Here is a 22562-nt window from a genome sequence, read left to right as displayed (position 1 = left end):
ACCGCCGCCGTGGTTTCAACCACCGCCCAGGAGCCCGTCAATTTGGTTTCGATCTTAGTCGACCGTCGACGAATTCCGAGCCATGGCTTCTTCCTTGGTTGCGAGGGCGGTTCGTCGAGCTGCAATTGTCGCTCCTCTCTCCTCTCTGCCGTCGTCGGCTCAAGCTACTAGCCTAGTCCAACCCGATCGACTAAGATTGTCCTGTTCCTGTCCCGGTTGTACATCTTGAACGCGTCGCCAATCTCCTTGCTGTTGTTGTTGCTCTCGCCTCCGCCGTCGCGGGCCGCGAATTCGGTGAACTCCTTGAGGCTGATCGCACCATCGCTGTCCTCCTCTGATATCAACCCATTCCTTGCTGTTGCTCTTGCCTCCGCCACCGCGGGCCGCAAAGTCGTCGAACTCCTCGAGGCCGATCGCGTCATCGCCGTCCTTGTCGATCTCCGTCACGACATCGGTCAGGTCCCTCGAGGTGATCAGATTAGGATCGAAGGAGATCAGATTAATCTCACCTTATACATAATTTGCTTTGTTTAATATTTTTACTTTATAATTTCACTTTATACATAATTTTTTCTTATTTTTTATTTTTTTAATATTTCAACGTACCCCTTGGCCATGTGTGTGGGTGATTCATATTCTGACAGCACACATCATTTGCTGCAATACATTGATTGTTGCAACATATAATTTAGACAGAAGTTAACACTGTTAATCATAAATTTAGACATAATTTAACACTGTTGGTGGTAAATTTAGACAGAAGCTAAAACTGTTAATCGTAAATTTAGCTAGAATTTAACACTGTTAATCGTAAATTTAAACTGAAGTTAACACTGTTAATCGTAAATTTAGACAGATTTTAACACTATTAATCGTGGCGTGGTGGTGATGGTAGAGGTGTGGTGGTGGTGCTAGTTGTGGTGGCGGCGGCATTGTGGCGGTGGCGGAGAGTTGGCGATGTTGGTGGTGGCAGCTTGGATAAATTTAGATAGAAGTTAACACTGTTAATTGTAAATTTAGACAGAAGTTAACACTGTTAATCGTAAATTTATACAAAGTTAACACTGTTGATCGTAAATTTAGACACTGTTAATTGTTAATTGCGTTTTTAGATAAAAATTAACAATGTTGATTGTTGTGTGAATTTGATAGAAATTAATATTGTTAATTGTGGTGTGAATTTAGATAAAAATTAATACTGTTAATTTAGATAAAATTTAACACTGTTAATTGTGGTGGTTGTGAAGTGGTAGTGGCAGCGGCGGCGTGGTGGCGGTCATTGTGATGGTGGTGGCGGCAGGGTGGTGGTGGTGGCGTCATGGTGGTGGTGGTGTAGGAGGTTGTATGGGCCAACTGTTAATTAACATTGTTAATTATGATGTGAATTTATATAGAAATTAACGTTGTTAATTTAGATAAAAACTAACACTGTTAATTAACACTGTTAATTAACACTATTAAATTAGACAAAAATTAAAACTATTAATTGTTGTAGTGGTGGCGACGGCGTGGTGGTGATGGTGGAGTGGTGGTTGTGGTGCGGCATTGTGGTGGTGGTGGTGGTGTAGGAGGTTGTATGGACGGACTATTAATTAACACTGTTAATTGTGGTGGTAGTGGTGGCGGCGGCGGCGGCGTGGTGGTGGTCATTATGGTGGCGATGTTGTCAGTGATGGTGGAGTGGTGGTGGTGGTCATTGTGGTGGCGTTGGCGGTGGTGGCGGCAACAAGGCGGTGGTGGTGGAGTGGTGGTGTGGGTGGTGGTTATGGCGGTGGTGGCGGTGGTGGTGGCGGCGTAGTGGTGGTGACGGTGGTGGCGGTGGTGTGGGTGGTGGTTGTGGCGGTGGTGCTGGCGTGGTGGTAGTGGTTGTGGCCATGGTGGTAGTAGTGGCGTCGTGGTGGTGGTCATTGTGGTGGCGGTAGTCGTGGAGGTGGTGGCGGCGGCAGATGTATGGACCAAAGGGTATTAACACTGTTAATTGGGGTGTGAATTAACATTGTTAATTGTGGTGGTGATGGAGTGGTGGCTGTGGCGGTGTGATGGTGGTGGTGATGGCGACGTGGTGATGGTGGTGGCGTGGTGGTGGTGGAGGTGGCGTGGTGGTGCTGGCGGCGAAGGTGGTGTAGTGGTGGCGGCGGTGTAGTGGTGGTGGTGGTGGAATCGTCTCAATCGTTTCTTTGTAAATTGTCTCTTTTTTTTTGCAATGGATATTTTTGTCAACAAAATAATGAAAAGAACCTATTGAGCTATGAATTCTTTGAGCAGGATCTAGTGGACTATTCTTCTACCAACCCGCTTAGGCCTTGCCTGTCACCTGGGGCTTTTTCTTGAACTTTTCGGTCCCGAACCGCCCATCAATCAAAGACCGTGGGCTTCCTGGGCTTGTATTTTTTCGGGACAGCCCGATAACAGCCCTTACTCTAGTGCGCTCGCTTTCTCTCTCTCTCTCTCCGAAACTGAAACGGTTACCCCTTCGTACAAAGAACGCTAAAACCAGCTTCAAAATCCAGCTACTCTGTATAACACACCCTCATCCTCGCTTTCTCCCACTATATATATATATATATATATATAGACACACACACACACACACTCACAAACAATCACACAGACACAACACTCCAATTTCACTCCGAATCTCTTCCTCGGCGCCTTTTACACATCCATCTTTTTCGCTTCGTTGCGGCAGCAGAATCAATCCAATCCCCTTATTATTCTCGTCTTCTTGTCGGAATACTTTCCTCAAGATGTTCTGGTCGACCACTCGTAAGTTCTTTTCCTGGAATCTCCTCCGTATATTTCCTCTGTCTAATGGAATATTGCATGTTTTTTTTGGTTGTGTGGTACCAAAGGAGTTTTTTTTTTACAAAAATTTTTCCAAGCAATTTCGAATTGAAAAATTCCAATTTTTATTAATGAGAGATTTTACGCGGGGGTTGAAATTGATTGTGTGGGGTTTAACGCAATCATATATGTAGGTAGCTAATTGAAGTGTATCTGTTTATGATGATTTTCGTGTTCTGTTTTCCGGTTCGATTAATGGACAGTTGCACGTTTTTAATATTTGGGAAGCGAATGTATAGGGGTCGGGGGTTTGTCAAAAAAATTTGGGAAGATAAGTTACTTTGGGAAAAAAATTGACGTGGCAAACGGGTATAATAACTTGAAACAAGTTATCAAGAATTTTGATAAGTAATCGATAACCGTCGTCTAGCAGCCTCCCCCCTGTCCATGCCTGCTTTAATGTGATAATGCTAGTTGGTACTTGGTGCATGGCGATGTATTAAAGTACTTAAAATTGATATCGGTTTATGGATTTTCTTTTGGGATTTTGACATATTAGGTTTAAACTTGATTTTGCTTACGCATCTTGGAGTTTGATATAGCCAATGGACTTGTAATGAAATCGTTGCTTTTCATTGATTGTTTTGAAGTTGCTTTCCCCCCTTTGTGCATGTGCATGTGTCTTTTTGTTGATTTATTCCCTAAAGAACATTCGGGTTGATTACCATCTTTTATGCTCCGGTTTTGCAGCCTTTGGGCAATCTTCCAATGGGCCATTTGGGTCCTGATCGAGTTTCGGACAGAACAGCAATGCAAGTATCAACCTATTTGCTTCCAATCCATTTGGGAGTTCAACTCCTTTTGGTTCATCTACAGGAGGTTCAGTATTTGGTGGAATTTCCACCGGTGTGTTTGGAGTAATTCTCCGCCAAGTCAATTTCGACAGTCAACATTTGGTTCCCCATCGCCTCCTGCTTTTGGAACTTCAACAGCTGCTTGGTGCTCCCTCAGCCCCTGCTTTTGGGACCTATTCATCGTCATCCGGTGGTTAGTACTTCAATAAAGTTCCTTTTTATTTGATGTTTTAGCAGGATAACTCGCTTGTTCTTTATTCCTTAGTTTGGTAATGGTACAGCAGTTCAGTTGGCATTTGTTTGTACTCAGACCTCCACACTGCAATGTGCAACCTTTAATTGTAGCAGCAGATCTGTTTGGCCAAATTATAGGAATAAAGACACTTGCTAATTCATTTTTTCATGGTAGAAGGAAGATGAAGCTGTGCTTTGCCCAAAGCGTAGAAGCTCCGCCTGTCTTTGGTCCTTGAAAAGCCTTGTAATAGTGCCTTCTAGCTTAGCCACTGAATTATATTCTCAGATTTTTGTGAAAATCCCCACTCTGAGATCTTTATTAATTTGGAAACCTAAAAGATTTCAGATGATATAAAGGTGTGCAAAGATATTAAGGGACAGATTCATGGATAGATGACTGGGGTGAGACTTGCGGATGACCTAGAGGCCTGGCTTTGGTTTGCAAAAGGATGTAATACACTTGTAGCCTAGGCATAGGATAAAGTCTTCAGATTTTAAACAAATCTCCACTCCGGCGCTCTGACATCTTTATTACGTGGAAAGATAAAAGAGCTCAAGACGATAAAAAGTGTAGGACGTCTATTTGTAATTTGATGGATGTACTTGGACAAAGCAATAAATGCAATGGCGTACACATGATTGGAAGTGCTCAGTAGCTCACTAGCCAATCTCACCTCTCATTTATTGCCAAGCTCAGAGTGCAACGGAATTTTCTTATTGATCACATCATGTGGACTTAAGCTTTTAGACACAAACGTTTAAAACATGATTAGAAAATGAAAATCTCCTACAATATCTGTACCTGCTTATGTATCTTGAAGTTGTGGTACTTCTGACTATTAGATGAACTTGTAATCCAACCATCACTTTTGAGAGATTGTTTTGATAATTTTTTAAGTTGCTTTTTCCCCTTCTTGTCTTTATGTTGATCAATTCCTTGAAGTTCATGGAGTTGTTTACAGTTATTTTTGTTTACTTGTGGCAGCATTTGGACAGTCATCTAATGTCCCATTTGGGGCCTCATCAGTTTTTGGGCAGAACAGCAATGCAAGTACTAATCCATTCACTGTCAAGCCATTTGGGAGTACAACTAGTTTTGGTACACCTACAGGAGGATCAGTATATGGTGGAACTTCAACGAGTGTGTTGCGTAAACTCTTCGTCCTTAGGTCAGCAGTCAACATATGGTTCCCCGTTGCCTCCTGCTTTTGGAACTTCAACAGCTGCTTTTGATGCTCCTTTTGCCCCTTCTTTTGGGACCTCTTCATCATCTTTTGGTGGTTAGGAATTCATTAAGTTTCTTTTTAAATTTTATTTGTTGCTTGTGTTAGTTATTTAGTTGATAGCTCAATAAGTCGTCGTTTCTTTATTCCATAGTTTGGTCATGTTACAGCAGTTCAGCTAGTATTTTGTTTGTATTCAACTCCAAGTTTATGGGGAAAAAACCCCAAGTTTAAGTTACAGGCTTTTGTTTTGGAAACCAAGGTTGTGCTTGGCCCGATTATAAGGTGCCTGCAAAAGTTCTCGTTGTGTCACTGTAGAAGAGATGATTTAATGTTCAATCAATGAAGTTCCATGTACATGCTTTTGGAGAATATGTAATTTTTTTTTGGCTAATCAAGTGTAATCAGACAATTAGTTGTGATTGTAATGGATAAAGACCCAGTAAAAAAAACCATGACCAGTTTTTTTTTAACTATCAAAATATTATGACCAGTTTATTTGTTAAAGACATTGCAGTTAATTTACATATTCTGGTCTACGATGGAAGTGATAGTAGGTAGTACTTTTGTTCTATAAGGTTCCATTGGCATTCTTGTTTATCAGAAAATATGCTTTTTTTCTGAATGCTGTTCTCATGAATTTTCTTTTGAGTAAATTTTTTTTTTGTCTCATGTTTGTAGGACCTTCTATATTTGGTGTGAAGCCTCCTTTTGGAGGATTTGCATCAAGCCCCAACCAATCTACCTCATTTGGGAGAGCGTTTCAACAAGCCCAAACTACTTTTGGGACCAATCCATTTGGTTCGTCTTCTTCCTTCGGTGCATCAACCCAAAATGCATTTGGCTCCTCATCTACCTCAGGCAGCACACCTGCAACATCTTTTGCATCTGGGACCGGTGGTGAATTCAGTGCTGCAAAACCATTGGGACCATCAAGTACCAGGGGTTGAGGGGTATCAAGCACTCCAACAGTTGGGCTATCAAATTCAGCAACTGGTAGCAGCACTGGTCCATCCTTTTTTGGGACTCAAAGTTCCTCTGGTGAGTATTATCTGTAGTACTCACAGGTTATCCTTTGTGATTGCTTAAAAATCCTTACAATATATAAATATTTTGCAATTATGAGGATCTATAATACCCCCTCCGTCCCTAATTAGTGGTCCATCTTTCCATTTTGGGATGTTCCAAATTGTTTGTCCTTCTAAAATGTCAAATCGCAAAATGAGTAGTTTTCCAAAACTCTCGTATAATTGGCTAGGGCTCTATTCAAAAGTTTGAATAAAGGGGCTACGATGGAAATACGTGTGTTTTTGTTTGAATTCAAGCTCAATCATTGGACGTACACCCATAAAAGGTTGGAACTCCCAAAAGGACCACCATTGAGGGATGGAGGGAGTTGTTCTATACTTACATCATTTGTTTGTGCCATTTTATGTATTATTAACTTTGGGTAAATAATGCAGGAGGTCAGTCGACAACCTCAACATTTTCTTTTGGATTTCAACAAAGAGGAAGTAGATTAGCAGCGTACACTGCAACTGCATCCGAAGCAGTTGAAGACGGCAGTCTGCAGTCCATTTCAGGCATGCGCATTAACGAAGACAAAAACCATGAAGAATTGAGGTGGGAAGACTATCAGTCTGGAGACAAAGGTATGCTTTTCCTATCCAGTATCCACTAATGGGTTCATTTGTCTTTCCCTTGCTTTGTTACTGACTGTTCTTTCTCATTTTCTTCGAAATTGCAGGTGGGATTGGAACTGGTGGTTTCACAATTCAGTCAAACTCCTTTGCTCACCCGCCCCCTTCTCCATTCACTTCATTACCTTTTAACACATCCCCATCTGTTAGCTCTGTGATGACAGCATCATCCTCTGCACCTTACCAATTTGTAGCACCGCCAATCTCAGCATTTTACTGGAATCCTACTTCAGGCTTGATGTCTGCTAACACACAACCATCCCCAGTATCTCTGTCTGTTGTGATGCTTCCAGAGACTTGTTCCAATGTTCCTCCAGTTGGATTTACCTTTGGCGTGAGTTTTGCCAACACACAACCATCCCCGATATTATCACCTGTTGCGCCGCTTCCACAGACTTCTTCATTTCAAGGCCTTGTTCCTCCAGTTAGTCAACCCAATGTATTCAGTGAATCATCTCTGCCTCCTGCGAGCAATCAACTTGGTCTTAGTCAAACAACTGTAAGTCAGTTTAAGATTGAATAGACTCTCTTACAATATTTTCTATGCGTCAACTTGAACAATGATTTCCACATTGACATACTGGAATGCAGCCATTTTTAACCACTCCTTCACAGCCAACTCAAACATCTCAGACAGGTGCTTTTGCTAATAGCAAGTTTCCTTGGTCATCAGCAGGTAAATTAGACTTGATTATTCAAGTCTCGTGTCTTTCGGTGGATGCTATACAGCATTTTGTAGTTAATTTCGGACATTTGACATTTTCGTTGTTGCGTTGGAAGGTTTAAGTGGATTCGCGGACACCACAGGAGTTCTTGGATAGAGCACCTTCAGTCTACCGTATGTTTCGTCTCTATCTTTTCATCTCCGTTCCTAGATAGTTGGAGTTAAAGATGCATCTTTGTTTTTAAAGAGTCCCAATTTTGCCGAGGGAGAAATGTTAAGTTTGTTCACATAGGCACTAGATCATGTGTTTCTTTCTCCACGGTTGGGGTTAGTGTGGCTGCGTGCTCAATTGTGATCTCTGTATGGGTCATCAGAATTGGATTTCTTAAGTGTCCCTTATATGGCCTTGGATGTTTTAACAATCAAGTTGGTTGTCTAACTTTAATACTAATGCATGTAAAATCCTGAATTCATGATATTTTTAAATTGTTAGCAAAGGTAACTCACTTATGTTATGTACCTAACGCCAAAATGTGATGGACCATTTTGTACTACATCACAATGCATACAAACTTAACTCTTAGAACCTAACTAATATCCATGTTTTAAAGGAAGAAACCTATATTTATCTTTCCTCTCCCATCTACGTTATACTAGGGGACATACAGGAATATTTTGAAATCCTTTGGTTCTGAATCCCATGTTATTTCCACTGCTTTGATATCCATGGTTATGTATTCAGGTCTTGTACTCAGAAAGCACAGCCAGTACCTTGTCAGCTGTCAATTGGTCACCTTGGTTCCACGCCTCCAATTCGCTATGGGATTTCTAACATGCCTGTAAGTCTTACACTTCTGAATCTTTAATAAGACATTATTCTATTGCAAATTTTACTTCTTACTGATGATTTGTGGACAAAAGACATTGCACCCTTTTGGCACCTGTAGTCATTCTATTTATCAGAATTGACACCTTGTGATGTATGCTCTATGTAAGCCCCATGCGCATATCCTTAGGATAGAACTTTGGCAGTGCTAAATCCAATACGAGTTTAAATAATTCTAGCAGTACTAGAAGTATTCTAGAAGGGATGTGAAATGTACAACACATATATATTAATAAATGGTTGGTGGAGCTAAATGGAAATATAACATGCGTTTGCAAATTTATGTATGGACAGAGATAGTTTGATTTTTATTCATCAAGAGTTTTAATACCGAGGAATGTTGAGTGTGAAAAAAATTCAGAAGTTGCATACCTTTTACCTTCTGTTAGTCTTCTTGTGATAGTTGTCTCTTACGCTGTTAATAATATTGGTGCATGACATCATTCTTCAAACAGGTGCTTGATAAACCTGCTGCTACTGTCAGAGTGTCGTCCTTGCTGACATCTCGACACTTGTCTCACAGACGGATCAGGCTACCAGCCTGAAAATATGATCCTAAAAGTGATGGCCCAAAGGTGAGAAGTGGTAAAATAACAAGTTGCGTATTGTGTTATTTCTTTTTTTCTCTCTCTCCACCAGCAGCCAGATTTTGGTGATTGATTACAGGCTTTTTGACATTTTTGGTCCCAAAGTATTTAATCGGTTCCGTTTTCGTCCCCCAAATATCGATTGCGCAAATTTAGTCCCCAACGTTTGAAATTTGAGTTTAAAACTGTAGAAACTTTATGTTCATCTCAAAATCAAATGGCTATGAGTTGAGAGGTCCCAGATGTTATCAAGTGATCACCCATTCCGCTCCCAAGCAATGTGGGACTCAATTTCCTTAACATCCCCCCTCATGTGCAACCGCGTTTGAGGTCTGTCACGTGTGGTCACTTTTGGGTCCTATCATCGTGCAGCCTTTTTGCTGGTCTGTCATCGTGGGGTGTGGATTGTAAATTTTTATAAAATGTGGGGTGGAACGGGCCGCGTTCTGATACTATGTAGAAATTTTATATCCATCTCAGAACCAATTGGCAATGAGTGGAGAGATCCCATATGTTATTAAGTGGTCATCCATTTCACTCTCAAGCAATGCGGGATTCATTCCCTTAACATCCCCCCTTCATGTGCAGCCGCGTTTTGAGGTCTGACACGTGTGGCCACTTTTTGGGTCCTATCATCGTGCAGCCTTTTTGCTAGTCTGTCATCATGGGGTGTGGATTGTAAATTTTTAAAATGTGGGGTGGAATGGGCCCCGCTCTGATACCATGTAGAAACTTTATGTCCATCTCAAAATCAATTGGCAATAAGTGAAGAGATCCCAAATATTATTAAGTGATTACCCATTCCACTCCGAAGCAATGTAGGACTCGATTTCCTCCCCCCTCACATGTAGCCGCGTTTGAGGTCTGTCATTGTTAAGGAAATGAATCCCACATTGCTTGAGAGTGGAATGGATGATCACTTAATAACATCTGGGACCTCTCCACTCATTGCCAATTGGTTTTGAGATGGACATAAAGTTTCTACAAAAAGGTCTCCGGGCCTCATGCCATTCCACTTTTCCGTCAAACTGAGGGGCAGCCATGGTATTTCACCAGCCCCTATCACGTGCACGAAAAGATATTTTGGCCCACCATCCTAGTACTCTATCAGAAGCAAAAAAAAATCCCAAATTGGACCAGAGAACTCTTTCAATCGAAGTTACAATGGATCTTGAGGAGTGGAATGCAGCAATAAGAGGTACGAATCTGGTCTGAATCAAAAAGTTTTGAGGCCTGAGTGTAGTTGGTTTGGCTATTAAAGGTTTAGTAAATGAATATGTGAAAATCTGTGTCCACACACACCACACATATATATATATATATATACACACCCGTATGCATGCATTGTTTTATCACAGGTTAGTTGGACTTTTTAGGGCATAAAAGAATCTTTGTATTGATAAAGGGCTATGAAGCATCGACACTTCTAGAGGTCGAAGAATCGCAGTGTCAGGACACAGGGACACGGTGGGACACCTCGGAGATACGTACGGGACACGCCACGTGGCGTGTCCCATATTTTAATATTAAATTTTGAGGGGGACACAGCGGGACACTGATGGGGGCGCTGCGGGGACACCGATGGTGACACGGCAGGGGCCAAATTGCAATTTTTTTTAAAATTTTGGGGGCCAAACTGCAATTTTTGAAAAAAATGGGGGTCAAACTATAATTTTTTTTAAAAAAATTTAAGGCCAAATTATAATTTTTTTTAAAATTTCTAGGTGTTATATATAAATAAATAAATATACACGTAGCGTGTCCCCCGTCGTGTCCGTGTCCCTATTTTTTTAGAATTCCAGTGTCCTGGTGTCGGTTTCGGTGTCCGTGTCCGTGTCAGTGCATCATAGATAAAGGGTCAAATTATTTTTTTTCCCTGGGCATTGTTGCTTTCCCTTTTGTTTTCTTATACATAAATGGTGGTTTGTGGTCCTATTCTCTGTTTTGACTGTAGGTGGTTTTGCAAGACCAACTGACTTTCCTCGAAGTGCATCATGGTGGTACTTTTACTTGTGGGCCCATGAAAGTGTATATTGGGGGTAAAATAGACACAATATATGGACTAGATCCAGATTACATTTCCATGCTTGAATTGGAAGCCATGGCCCAAAAGTTTGGGTATGCCCCTCCTGTGATTTTTTACTGTAAGAAGCCTAAATGCAATTTGGATAATGGGCTTGTACCAATTACCACTAATAAAGATGCATATGGAATGATGGAGCTTTTACACAAGGACAGGACTGCTATAGTGTATCTAGAACATGTAGGAGAAGTGAACTTAATTGAGAGCCAAACAGGCAGTTCTAATTTAGGGCCTACTACTGTGGCATCCCAGGTTGATTTTAATGCAGAAGAACATAATGAATTTCTGGATTTTGTTTTAGAACCCTATTTTGGGACTGGGCTTGTTAATTTGGAATCTAGTGTTGGATGGGAGTACGATAATATGGAAGTGGGTATGGGGTTTGATACTGCTTTTGGTGTTGGTGGAGTGGATGGTGTGAATGAAGAGGAGGAACCTAGGGTTGTTGATTTGGGAGATACGACTGACTCTTCGGGGGTGTTTGAGAGCCTACTTTTTGGCTTTTCATTTTCAACTTTTTGCCTTTTTGACTTTTGAAATTATGATAAGAATGTATTTTATATTTGGTAGGGTGTTTGGATGATATGTGCAGAATGCATTTTGCAGCAGGAGTAGTGTTTGGGAGATATGGAATGAAAATGAATTATGGATTGGTTTTTTACTATGTTGCCCCCGGTTATTAATAATGGTTTTCAAAACTGTCATTTTTTTTTACGATGCAGTACTGAATTGAAATTTAGGAGTACTTTATTTTCCTGATCTCAAACAATCAATTAGGACCACCTTCAAAAAAAATGAAGAAAAAAAACACAAAAAACCAAATAGGCGGCCAGATAGATTTTATCCGAGGAACTATTGAACAGAAGCCAGTAAAGATTTCATCCTCTGCAAATGCAAGCCGCAATCGCAGCCGTGGCCGCCCACACAATCCTCTTCTCGTTCACCCCATCCCAAATTCTGCTCAACCCAGTTGCATTCTCGACCCCTCATAATAAACCACAACTCCTCTCTCCATTCCACAGAGTTTTCCTCAATAAACTCACCCACCAATCTGTTACCCTCGCCGCCGCCACTCTGAAGCCCCTCACCGTCGTCGCCTCCGCCAAGAAGGTTCAAAACGAGGGCTTTGTGGGATTATCCCAAAAGGGAGAGGGTAGGGATGTCTTTTTGGCATGGCAAGATTCCAAAATGAGAAAATGAAAATTGAAAAAGCCCCTCTTCACCTTTTTCTGCGTTTTATTTTAGAAACGTGAAAATGGAAAACCCATTTTGCCTCTTTCAGCCAAATACCCAAAACCCAAAAAAGAGAAGTGAAAAATGGGAAAAGGGGCCATCCAAACACCCCCTTCAAGTGATAGTGTGTATTACAGTGACCACTCTTATCATGAGAGATGATGATGGATTGTATGAAGCATTTGTAGATGAGGAAGCAGAGTTTGTTGGAGTCCCATTTACTAATGAGAAAAGGGCAGAAGTTCAACATAATGATGGTGAAGTGGTGCTCAGTGATGAAGATGCAAAGTATGATTCAGACTATAGCTTTGATACTTCGTCTGATGAGGAAAATGGGGGGAGAAGGAAGACCCCATTTGAGAAATTTAGGCCTGACACAGACATGGAAGACCCTAAATTCAAGGTTGGCATGTTTTTCAGTACAACCAAAGACTTTAAGGCAGCTATAAAGCAACATGCAATCAAGCACCAAAGGAATGCCAAACTTGTAAAAAATGACAAGCGAAGGGTCAGGGCAAGGTGCGAATTGCCTTGTGAATGGGAGATATATGCAGCTAAGGTCCTCGCAGAGAGTTCATATCAGATGAGGACCTACACTAGTACACACTCATGTACTAAGACTTATTCCAATAGAAATGTGACTTCAACCATCATAGCAAGGAGGTACATGGAGGATCTGAGGGCCAATCCATGGATTCTCATTTCTGCATTCAAAGCTAGGGTAAGGAAAGAAATGAAATGTGATGTCTCTAGGACTCAGCTGTACAGAGCTAAGAGAAAGGCAGCCGACTTATTTATGGATCTGATCTTGAACAATATGGGAGGCTTTGGGACTATTGTAAGGAATTGAGGAGATCAAATCCAGGTTCAACAGTGGTCATGGATGCACTAGTTGATGAACAAAGTGGGCAGCCAATGTTCAATAGGTTGTACATTTTTCTAGCAGCTCCAAAGACTAGTTTTTTTAAATGGTTGTAGGAAGATTATTGGTTTGGATGGCTGCCACCTGAATGGGCAATACAGTGGTTAGCTTCTAACAGCAGTAGGGGTGGATCCAAACAATGCAATGTGCCCTATGGCATACTCTGTGGTGGAAATAGAGAGTAAGGACATATGGACATGGTTTATTACACTACTAAAGATGGATTTGAATATTACAAATGGAAATGAGCATGAGTGGACTTTCATCAACGATAGACAAAAGGTATCTCAGTCCATGTTTATTCATTGTCATATGTTATATTAGTTCAATTTTAACATGGTTTACTCATTCTTATATTGTTTTATTGTAGGGTCTGTTGCCTGCAATTCATGAGGAGGTCCCTAGAACAGAGCATAGACACTATGCTATGCATTTGCTCAGCAATTTCCAGAAGATGTTCAAGGGAGTTTCACTTGAGGACAAGTTTTGGGTATGTGCTAAAGCAAGCCATGTACCCATGTTTGAAGATGCCGTGGAAAAGATGAAGGCTAAGAGCCCAGAGGGTTATAACTATTTGGCTAAAGAACCCCCAAGGTATTGGAGTAGGTCTCATTTCAAGGACATTGTCAAGTGTGACATGGCGTGCAATAACCTATGTGAGGCATTTAACAAATCAATATTGGAGGCAAGAGAAAAGCCCATAATAGAAATGCTAGAGTGGATCAGATGTTATTTCAGCAATAGAATGTTGATTAGAAGGGAGTGGATTAGAAAGTTTACCAATGAGTTGTTACCCAACTGCTATAGTAAGTTGGAGGAATATCTGAATGAGTCAGCATTATGTGAAGCAAGATGGTTTGGGGATCTTCAGTTCCAAGTATGGTGTGGGGAAGGGGAGCAGTATATAGTTGACCTTAACCAAAGGACATGCACCTGTAGAAAATGGGACCTAAATGGGATACCATGTCCCCATGCTATTGCTGCAATCCAGGAAAAGCATGATAAAGTTGAATGGTACATCAGTCATTGGTACTCCAAGACGAGTTACATGAATGCTTACCAACCACTTGTCAACCCTATCAATGGGTATAACATGTGGCCCAAGACTGGATTTACCCCAGTTATATGCCCAGCTCAGAGGAGAAAGCAATGAAGACCGAAGAAGAAGAGAATTCTTGGGGCAGAAGAGTACCTCAATCCAAAATATCCCAACAAATTGAGGAAAATCAGACAAAATTCAGTTTTCTGTGGGAGATGTGGTAAACATGGGCACAATAGAAGGACATGCACAACTACTCTGCCAATTGAGAGTGGTGATACAGATAGGGCTGGCACCAGTGCTGATGTTGGAGGTGGAAGGGGAGATGTGCAAGGTAGGGATGGTTGGACTGGTGGAGGAAGTAGAGGGAGGGGTGGTAGGAGTGGAGTGCAGATGAGGGGTGGAGGGAGAAGTGGTGGGACTGGTGTGGAGGTGAGGAGTGGAGGGATAGGTGGTAGAACTAGAATGCAGGTGAGGGGTGGAGGGATAGATGGTAGGTCTGGAGTGAGAATGAGAGGTGGTGGTACTAGAGTGCAGATGAGGGGTGGAGGGAGAGGTGGTAGGTCTGGAGTGAGAATGAGAGGTGGTGGTGCTGGAGTGTAGATGAGGGGTGGAGGGAGAAGTGGTGGGACTGGTGTGCAGTTGAGGGGTGGAAGGAGAGGTGGTAGGACTGCAGTGCAGGTGAGGGGTGGAGGGAGAGGTGGTAAGACTGGTGTGCAGTTGAGGGGTGGAGGGAGGGGTGCTGGTGCTGCTATGCCAATGAGAGGTGGTGCACAAATGGGAGGCCATCAGGTATAAATCCTCTGCTCATGCTATTATATAACATTCATGCACCATTGGTATCCCATTTAGTTACTTGCAAATACATGTCGCTTCCATTTTCAGGTCAATATCCCAACAAACTATGATCAAGCAACACAAGCCTCTCAGACATCAACCATCACAGCAATAAACAAAGACAAAAGGTTTGCAAGTAGGCCATAGTCTAATTGCAGGTGCTGTTTCTGGGCATATTTTTGTAAATGGTGCACAAATAGTTGTCTTTTGTAAATTGTGCACAAATTAATACTAGTAATAGGCTTATTAATGGCTAGGTTTTTGGCAAGTGGCCCACAGATATATGGTTATGGTGGGCTATTTATGGTGCAATGTTATGATGCACGTTTGGTATTATTTTGTTTGAACAACTGGTTTGGCCGATCTGGATGGCTATGGATATGCATGAACATTTGGTGGTACCTTTTTTGTAAGCACCAATGGTTTAATTAACTTGTGTTATCACTCCTTGAATTGCTATTATACTTTTGGATTCAATGGTGGATTGGGTCTGTTTTGTGGCTGCCATAGTTAATGCTACATTTGCTCTATTTTAGACTTGCTCATTTGGTCATCTGTTTTTGTTTTTTCTGTCTGACATTGCATTCTTTTTTTTTTTTGATCCACTCTGACTTTGCATTCGTCTTGTAGAATTTTTCTTTGATTGGAGTTCCCCTGACTGCAAGTGTGAAACTGGAAATTTTGCTTTGATTTTGGAGGGAAAGTGTTGAGTCTAAAAGATTTTGGTTTTGTTTTGCCAAAAAAAAAATGCTTCTAAGCCAGTATCCCAAAAAAAAATTTATTCGTTAAAAGACAACTGAAAAGTCAATATTACGCATGAAACATGTAGGTGTTAAAATGTACTAAGATTGAAAACCAGTATAGTCCTTTTCATTTGCTCTGATTTGTTTTTTTGTTTTTTTTTTGAACTTGCTTTGTTTTTCTTTTTCTTGTGCTTGGAATTTAGGGGAGAGAGAGGGTGCATAGTGTAGCAGGTTTGGCGGGACATTTTCCCTCCAATAAAGGGGGTGATGAAATACCATGGCTGCCCCCTCAGTTTGACGGAGAAGTGGAACGGCGTGAGGCCCGGGGACCTTTTAAACTCGAATTTCAAACGTTGAGGACTAAATCTGCACAATTGATATTTGGGGGACAAAAATGAAACCAATTAAATACTTTGGGGACCAAAAATTTCAAAAAGCCATTGATTACACTTTACATTAATGCTTCTCTTTGCTGAATGTTTTATACAGGTACCATTTTTCAGCGACAACGAAGGACTGCCCCCTGCAGCTAAGGGAGGTGCTTTATTTTTTCGAAGGGAGAATCCTAGAGCTTTGGTGGTTCTTCCAGCTGAATAGTGGCCCCAGAGGTTTGACACCGAGAAAATGGTGCATGCATCCTTGCATGTACAAGAATGGTGAGTGCATCTTCTCTGAAGCACAAGAGTCTAACAATGTGTTATGTCACATTTGTATTTTGGGGTATCGTACTTTATATTGCAACTTGGTTTTCGGTAAGAGCACTACTGCAACATCCTCGAACTTTTCTAATGAGTATTTCTGTTTAGGTACAATCTCCGCAGAGGTTTCTGCACCTGCTTTAGTAAATGGTTCTTTGTGTCAGCATGAAGACGGTACGCACTAAGCACTTGTTATCCACTTTTTTTTTGAACGGCAAAAAGCATTTGTTATCCACTTACTATTTGATGGACTTTTTCCAAAGTCTCTCTCGGTATAGTGAAAAAACATATCTTCTAGGCTTCCCCACATGGATGGGTTGTGTTGGAGTAGACCTTCTGTCTAACAAGCTTCTTTATTTCTTAACAACAATTTACATTTCGATTGAGGAGCATGTTGCCTGCATCTTTTTGCCTAATCTGCTAGGCTAATGTTCTTAGTTACTACATTCCATTCAGCATTTTTGACTTTTGCTAAGTTTCGTCTCCTTTCCAACAATCTTGCAGATCATTTGGTTGAAAATACCAAATCCAATCATGAGCGCAAGTAACACGTGACTGATGTGGAGGCATCAATGCCACGACTCAATTGCTCTGATTACTTCACAGAACCTCAAGTCCCTGAGTTGGTGGCAAATGAAAGGGCAGAACCAGGATTCTGCCGTCATGTGAAGAATTTCGTGGTGGGACATCACGGCTATCTATCTATTCTAATATCTATTCTAATATATAAAGGGAGAGCACCCCTTTGGTGTCTCCCCTGTCATGTATTTCCCTTTCCTAAAATACCCTCTAAAGAGAAAAACCACACAAAACAAAATAGTTAGTTTTGGGGATATATTAGGCATTTTACCACACAAAAAAAACTCCCAAAAACAGTTACCACCCTTTTTCCCTTCAACTGCTCCTTCTCCAGCAGTTCCCTCTCATTCATTTCACCACTCTTTCGGCTGTTCCAATGCAAAACCTGCTCTGTTCCAATTAAGGTACTCTCTCTCTCTCTCTCTCTCTCTCTCTCTCTCTCTCTCACACACACACACACACACACACACACACACACAAAAGCTGTAGTCAAATGCTATGTGACAATTGACGTGGTTCAGCAAAAAGTCTTCTATTATATGGGTTTTGTTTCTTTAGAAAGTGAATCAGTGGGTTTTGTTTGATAGTGCAGAGAGAGAGAGAGAGAGAGAGAGAGAGAGAGAGAGAGAGCATGTGTGGCATGTGCCTGTGCCGTGAGAAGTGGTGGTGCTGTGTGTGCGTGGGTGATGGGCTTGGTAGGGTCATGACTTATTGGGAGGTAGACTTATAAAGTACATAATTGTTATTTAGACATATTAGTAGTAGCTGTACAGTAGCATTTTATCTGATAGTCTTTAATGTAAGTACTTATGCATTTTACCTTCATTGTGATTCAGATTAGTAGAGGTGAGTGGTTAAGTATGTGATCCCTTCTTTTGAAATCCTCTTGAGCCAATCTATCATTGACAATTCGATATTCGTTGCAATCCGATAATTGAGAATATTTGTGATTGATCGATTGCCCTTACTTTTATTGTCGTCGATTTGTTGATTCCATGATATTATTGTGATTGATCGATTGCCCTTACTTTTATTGTCGTCGATTCGTTGATTCCGTGATATTATTGTGACTATGCAGTGAAGCATGAGAAACTTTTCCTGCATTAGCATGAGAAACTTGCGTCTAATTTCAATGTTTCATAGCAAACTGTTTTGTATTATAGCAAACTGTTTTTGGGGAAGATTAGTTGGAAAAAAATAAGTGATTTCAATTTTGTTGGACAAGTGCAGAGAGTGGTCGCCGGAGCCAATGGTGATGGTGGTCGGTGGCATCGACGGTGAGAGGTGAAAGTGAGTTAACTTGAGAGTTTGTTTGGTTTGGAACTGAGTTAGTGAAGTTGGGTCAAAATTTCGGGCAACATGGTGAAATTTTGAATTGAAAAATAAAAGAGACCAGAGGCTGGGGCACATCCGATGCGTGTGCAAGTCGGATTGTCACAACGTTTTTGTAAAAATGCTTTTTCACTTATTGTTTGATCAAATTTTCACAAATGTTGTGAAAATCCAATTTGCACATGCATCGCCTGTGCCCAAGCCTCTAGTGGAAGCATAAAGGTTTTGGGCGAGACGGATGTGAGGCACCTTGATTTGGATTCACATGTCAAGTTTAATAACCATGAAGTGATGGTATATATGGATGAGTAAGACAAACCACCGGTGGTAGGGGTGTGCACAGGTTGGCCCGGGTCGGGTTTGACCCTAACCCGCAATCCGACCCGACCATTCTGGTTGACCATTTTTGAACTCGTAACCGATCCAACTGTCCGATTGTTTTGGTTGGTTCAGGTCCGTCAGGTTGCCACAACTCATAAATCAAATCTCACAAAAAATTAGGAAAGAGAGAGGGAGAGCAAGAACTGGACTGATTTTCGAGAGAGAAATGCCGGATGCGAGAGAGAAGCAAGAGAGATGGTGTGTGTCATTTTTCAGATCACGGTGGTTTCTCCTCTTCATTTTTCAGATACGGTGGAGTGCGGACGTGGGACGGTGCGCGAAAGAGAGACGGTGGAGTGTGGACGGACTGGAGTGGACGCCGGTGTGCGGCGGAGGCCCTTGCCGGCAGCATTTTTAGGATCTGGAAATTTTGGTCATGGGGTTTTGGCCCTTTGGGGCGGCTGGGTGGGAAAGTGGGAAATGAGTAGTGGGCTAGGGCTGTTAGAGTGTGTGTGTGTGTGTGTGTGTATATATATATATATATATATATATATATAGCTGTCGGGTCGGGTTCACCCGTTTCACCAGGTGCCGACCCGTAGTCTGACCTGAAAATCAATTTTTCACCAGCTTTCAACCCGTACCCGTCCGAACCATCTATTCAAAACCGACCGAAACCCTTCGAGTTGGGTGGGGTCGGGTCCGCGGGTTGGCGGGTATTTTGCACTCCCCTTACCAGTGGGAGAAGGTCTCAACAAGGCCGCGGAGGTGACACTTCTCAATGGCAAGTGCATTGATAAGATGGGGAATCGGTATATAAATGGTCCAAAAGTGGATAAATACAGAGAGATGCTAATCAAGATAGCCAAAGAGCAAGGCGCTGAGTTTGTTTCTTATGATCCTGTGGAAGGGGAGTGGAAATTCAGAGTCCAGCACTTCAGCCGATATGGATTTTGATAGCGTTTTTCTTTTTTGGTGATTTCTGATGCAAAGGAGAGATTGGCACTTTTTCTTTTACCAATATGTTGATATTATTCTTGAAATTATTAAATGTACCAAAAAAGCTGTGGATTTTATCTAGTGTTTCAGAGCCATTTGTTTCAAGATAATAATGTTCGGATGAGGCGCTTAATGATATCCGATCTATCTGATGTTTGGTACATTTGTTTTACTCGACGATCTTAACGAAGTGAACGTTTCATATCGTCGGAACGAGATCGGAGCGACAACAATTTACCGTGCATATCACGCTGCGCAGCACGGAGCTACGCAACACCTTCCTCAAGTCCATTTTGCACGTATGAGATATCCCCAGCCATAGAGCCCCAAGCAAACTTCTTCTAAAAACGTTCAGCTTTGTCCTCCATCTATATTCTCTAAAAAATAGCCTGTAAGTTTAATATGTACGTGAAAGTCTTGGGCAAAGTGTAAGAGCGTTTCATTTGTGGAGCTTTGGGTTTTCCTATTTGTACAGAGTAGGTCCGAACCAGACGATAAATTATCGGGCTGTTTTATCCTGGAGGAGACAAGTCAAAGATTTTCTACTACATCGGTTTGTTACCGTAGAGGGCTTGAATCTCCTTAAAGCGAGCGAGATACTCAGCATGTTAATTTGTCCATTGTAATTTTATTTTTGGTGTAAATTGTTGTAATATCATCAACAGAAGGTGTATCTTTCGTCTCTTTCTCGGTTCCGGTCAACAATCAGGCTACAAATTTTTTCATTTCTTCTTGTTGCATTCGTCAAGGAGGTCGACCTCCCCATTGTTTATTCTTTTGGCTCGAGGATATTGGTGTTAGTAATTTATTTTAATCAACGGGTATCTGTAATCTTAATATGGGGAGATTAATAAGTATTTAATATCATGGAGCTCGTAATATAATTGAGATAAGAACGGGAGTGCAATTATAATTCTGTAGTGGGGTGAATTATAATTAGTGAAATAAGAAATAGAATCCTGGTGGATTAGGTTTTCTTATTTACACTGGGAGTCCAGACTTATTGCTCCTTAGGTCCTTATCGTAACCCTATATATACACGTTATGCTTTCTAGGTCAGGTTGATGTTCTTCTATTATTCAGTAAATAGAGGCAGGGATAAAGAGAGCAAACAGATCATGAAAGAGTCCACACTTGGTTCGTGCTCTAGATGTGGAGGGAATACGATAGAAGATCGTAAGGTACGGTCGAGCAGTATTCGTGGTTTATAGCAAGGCGTGCTATAACTAGTTCAACCAGCATTCGTGTCGCATGGAATTGAGGTAGAACCCTACTTCCGCTTTATAGGGTTTTACAATTTATGTTGTCTAATCTGTACGCGTCATTACTGGGTCTTGGGGATTCAGTTTCCCAACAGTGGTATCAAAGCCATGTTGTAATCACGCGTATGGATTAAACAGGCCATGTTGTCCGTAGGTTATAGAGGGTAGAACGTAGAACTGTGCTAACCATTGTTTTGCAGCGTTCTTACCTAGCTATTATGGTCACATGATTTTTGTTGATTTTATGTGATTGGATCCCACGATAATTTTTTCGTGGTTATTGTTATTTATTGGGTACCACGATTATTTTTCGTAGTTGTAATAATTAACGTAGCATGTGTTATTTATTGGGTACCACGATTATTATTCGTGGTTGTAATAATTAATGTAGCATGTGAACTCCAATGGAGGCATAAGATCAATGTTTGTATGTTTCTTCGATTGTAATAGCATTCGACGGTTATTCGGAGATCGAAGATGGTAGATACAAAAGATACAGGTAGTTTGGCTTGCAACAGATTTTTTCCAGATTCGTAGGGTCTGATTGCAGAGCTATTTCGACCCAGTAAACGTTGAAATTAGAAAATCTGTTCTTCACAAAAGTTGTAGATAATTGAATTTCGAATCCAACCCAATTTGAATCACTTAAATTGGAGGTCGGATGAGGAATATAAGGCCAAAATACTAAAGGCTGTGCAGTTTACGCGGGAATATGTTAAATCCGAATTTTCTTGCCTAAGCACGATTGGATTTTGGTTTCCTTGATTGATTCAAACTATCTAAGTCTTCTACACAAGTATAGCCGAAGGATTTCAAGTTTGGAAGGACTCCTTATTGCTTAAGGATTTCAAGTTTGGAAGAATTCCTTGTTGCTCAAGAATTGCATCTTTGACCATAATAGTTGGGATGCATATTTTATTATGTTTCCTTATTTATGTTTATGCATGTTTCCATGAGTGTTTGCAAATGTGATAGTTTTACCATATTGGACAACATGGTGATAATTGGCTTTGACCTAGATCGCGGTTTTGCAAACTCAAAAAATTTTGATAACCCTCATAAATTGTTTTTAAATAACTAAGTGGGAGAGGGAGTTTATTTTTATAAATCCCACGGTCTCCATTACTAGTATGTAGATGATGTAATTAATTTTGTGTGATGGTTTTAGAACCTTCCCCCTCATCGGGCAAAATTAATTATGGCCTCATTGGTACAGACTTCCTTAAAGGATAGGTCTATGATAATTGTTGTGTGGATTATTTCACCATCTGAGGTAATTCATAACGGAACAATGGGTCATGGGGCTAGGTAATGGTATACACTTAGCTGTAAATAATAGTATCATCACCATCAGAGTCACTATTATTATTTATAGGACCGAAGCTATATTGGTTATTTAATTTTGCTTGGCACGGTATAATGTCTAGATAGTAAAATTAAAAGGTTGTGCATATCTACACGAATGATAAAGAGTAGAGACTTTCCATCGAGGCATGCTATTCACAATGTGTAGGGTTGCCAATGTTTTTCTTTTAACATGTGGTAGAGGGAACCAATATTAAAATGAAAAGTTTTTATTGTC

At 41.1% G+C, this 22562-nt stretch overlaps 4 protein-coding genes across 8 annotated transcripts; all 4 read left to right on the top strand.

Moving 5' to 3' along the window:
- The first annotated feature begins 2572 nt into the window (after positions 1–2572).
- Positions 2573–9472, top strand: LOC131326550 (nuclear pore complex protein NUP98B-like). Of its 5 annotated transcripts, none has more exons than XM_058359369.1 (10): positions 2577–2766; positions 3535–3831; positions 4858–5152; positions 5777–6136; positions 6559–6747; positions 6843–7294; positions 7411–7471; positions 7576–7633; positions 8202–8298; positions 8801–9472. In XM_058359369.1, the coding sequence occupies exons 5-8, from the start codon at positions 6681–6683 to the stop codon at positions 7614–7616; spliced, it is 621 nt and encodes a 206-aa protein (XP_058215352.1). In that variant the 5' UTR covers positions 2577–2766; positions 3535–3831; positions 4858–5152; positions 5777–6136; positions 6559–6680; the 3' UTR covers positions 7617–7633; positions 8202–8298; positions 8801–9472. The 5 variants fall into 5 exon arrangements, with proteins under 5 accessions (XP_058215353.1, XP_058215354.1, XP_058215352.1 ...); XM_058359368.1 differs by having other exon boundaries at positions 2579–2766; positions 4858–5149; positions 7387–7471; positions 8801–9469; XM_058359367.1 differs by having other exon boundaries at positions 2579–2766; positions 7387–7471; positions 8801–9469.
- Positions 9473–12334: 2862 nt separating this feature from the next.
- Positions 12335–14573, top strand: LOC131326549 (uncharacterized). Its single transcript, XM_058359366.1, has 2 exons — positions 12335–13452; positions 13541–14573. Exons 1-2 carry the CDS (start codon positions 13315–13317, stop codon positions 14321–14323), a joined length of 921 nt encoding a protein of 306 aa, XP_058215349.1. The 5' UTR covers positions 12335–13314; the 3' UTR covers positions 14324–14573.
- LOC131327705 (uncharacterized) lies at positions 14425–14812 on the top strand. The gene is made up of 2 exons (XM_058360846.1): positions 14425–14429; positions 14497–14812. The coding sequence occupies exons 1-2, from the start codon at positions 14425–14427 to the stop codon at positions 14810–14812; spliced, it is 321 nt and encodes a 106-aa protein (XP_058216829.1).
- LOC131326552 (rRNA 2'-O-methyltransferase fibrillarin-like) lies at positions 14800–15475 on the top strand. The gene is made up of 2 exons (XM_058359372.1): positions 14800–15001; positions 15095–15475. The coding sequence occupies exons 1-2, from the start codon at positions 14813–14815 to the stop codon at positions 15191–15193; spliced, it is 288 nt and encodes a 95-aa protein (XP_058215355.1). The 5' UTR covers positions 14800–14812; the 3' UTR covers positions 15194–15475.
- The last annotated feature ends 7087 nt before the right edge of the window (positions 15476–22562 follow it).

The sequence above is a fragment of the Rhododendron vialii genome, chromosome 5a, assembly GCF_030253575.1.
Source record: "Rhododendron vialii isolate Sample 1 chromosome 5a, ASM3025357v1".
Taxonomy (NCBI): domain Eukaryota; kingdom Viridiplantae; phylum Streptophyta; class Magnoliopsida; order Ericales; family Ericaceae; genus Rhododendron; species Rhododendron vialii.
This window is presented reverse-complemented; position numbering and strand designations above follow the sequence as displayed.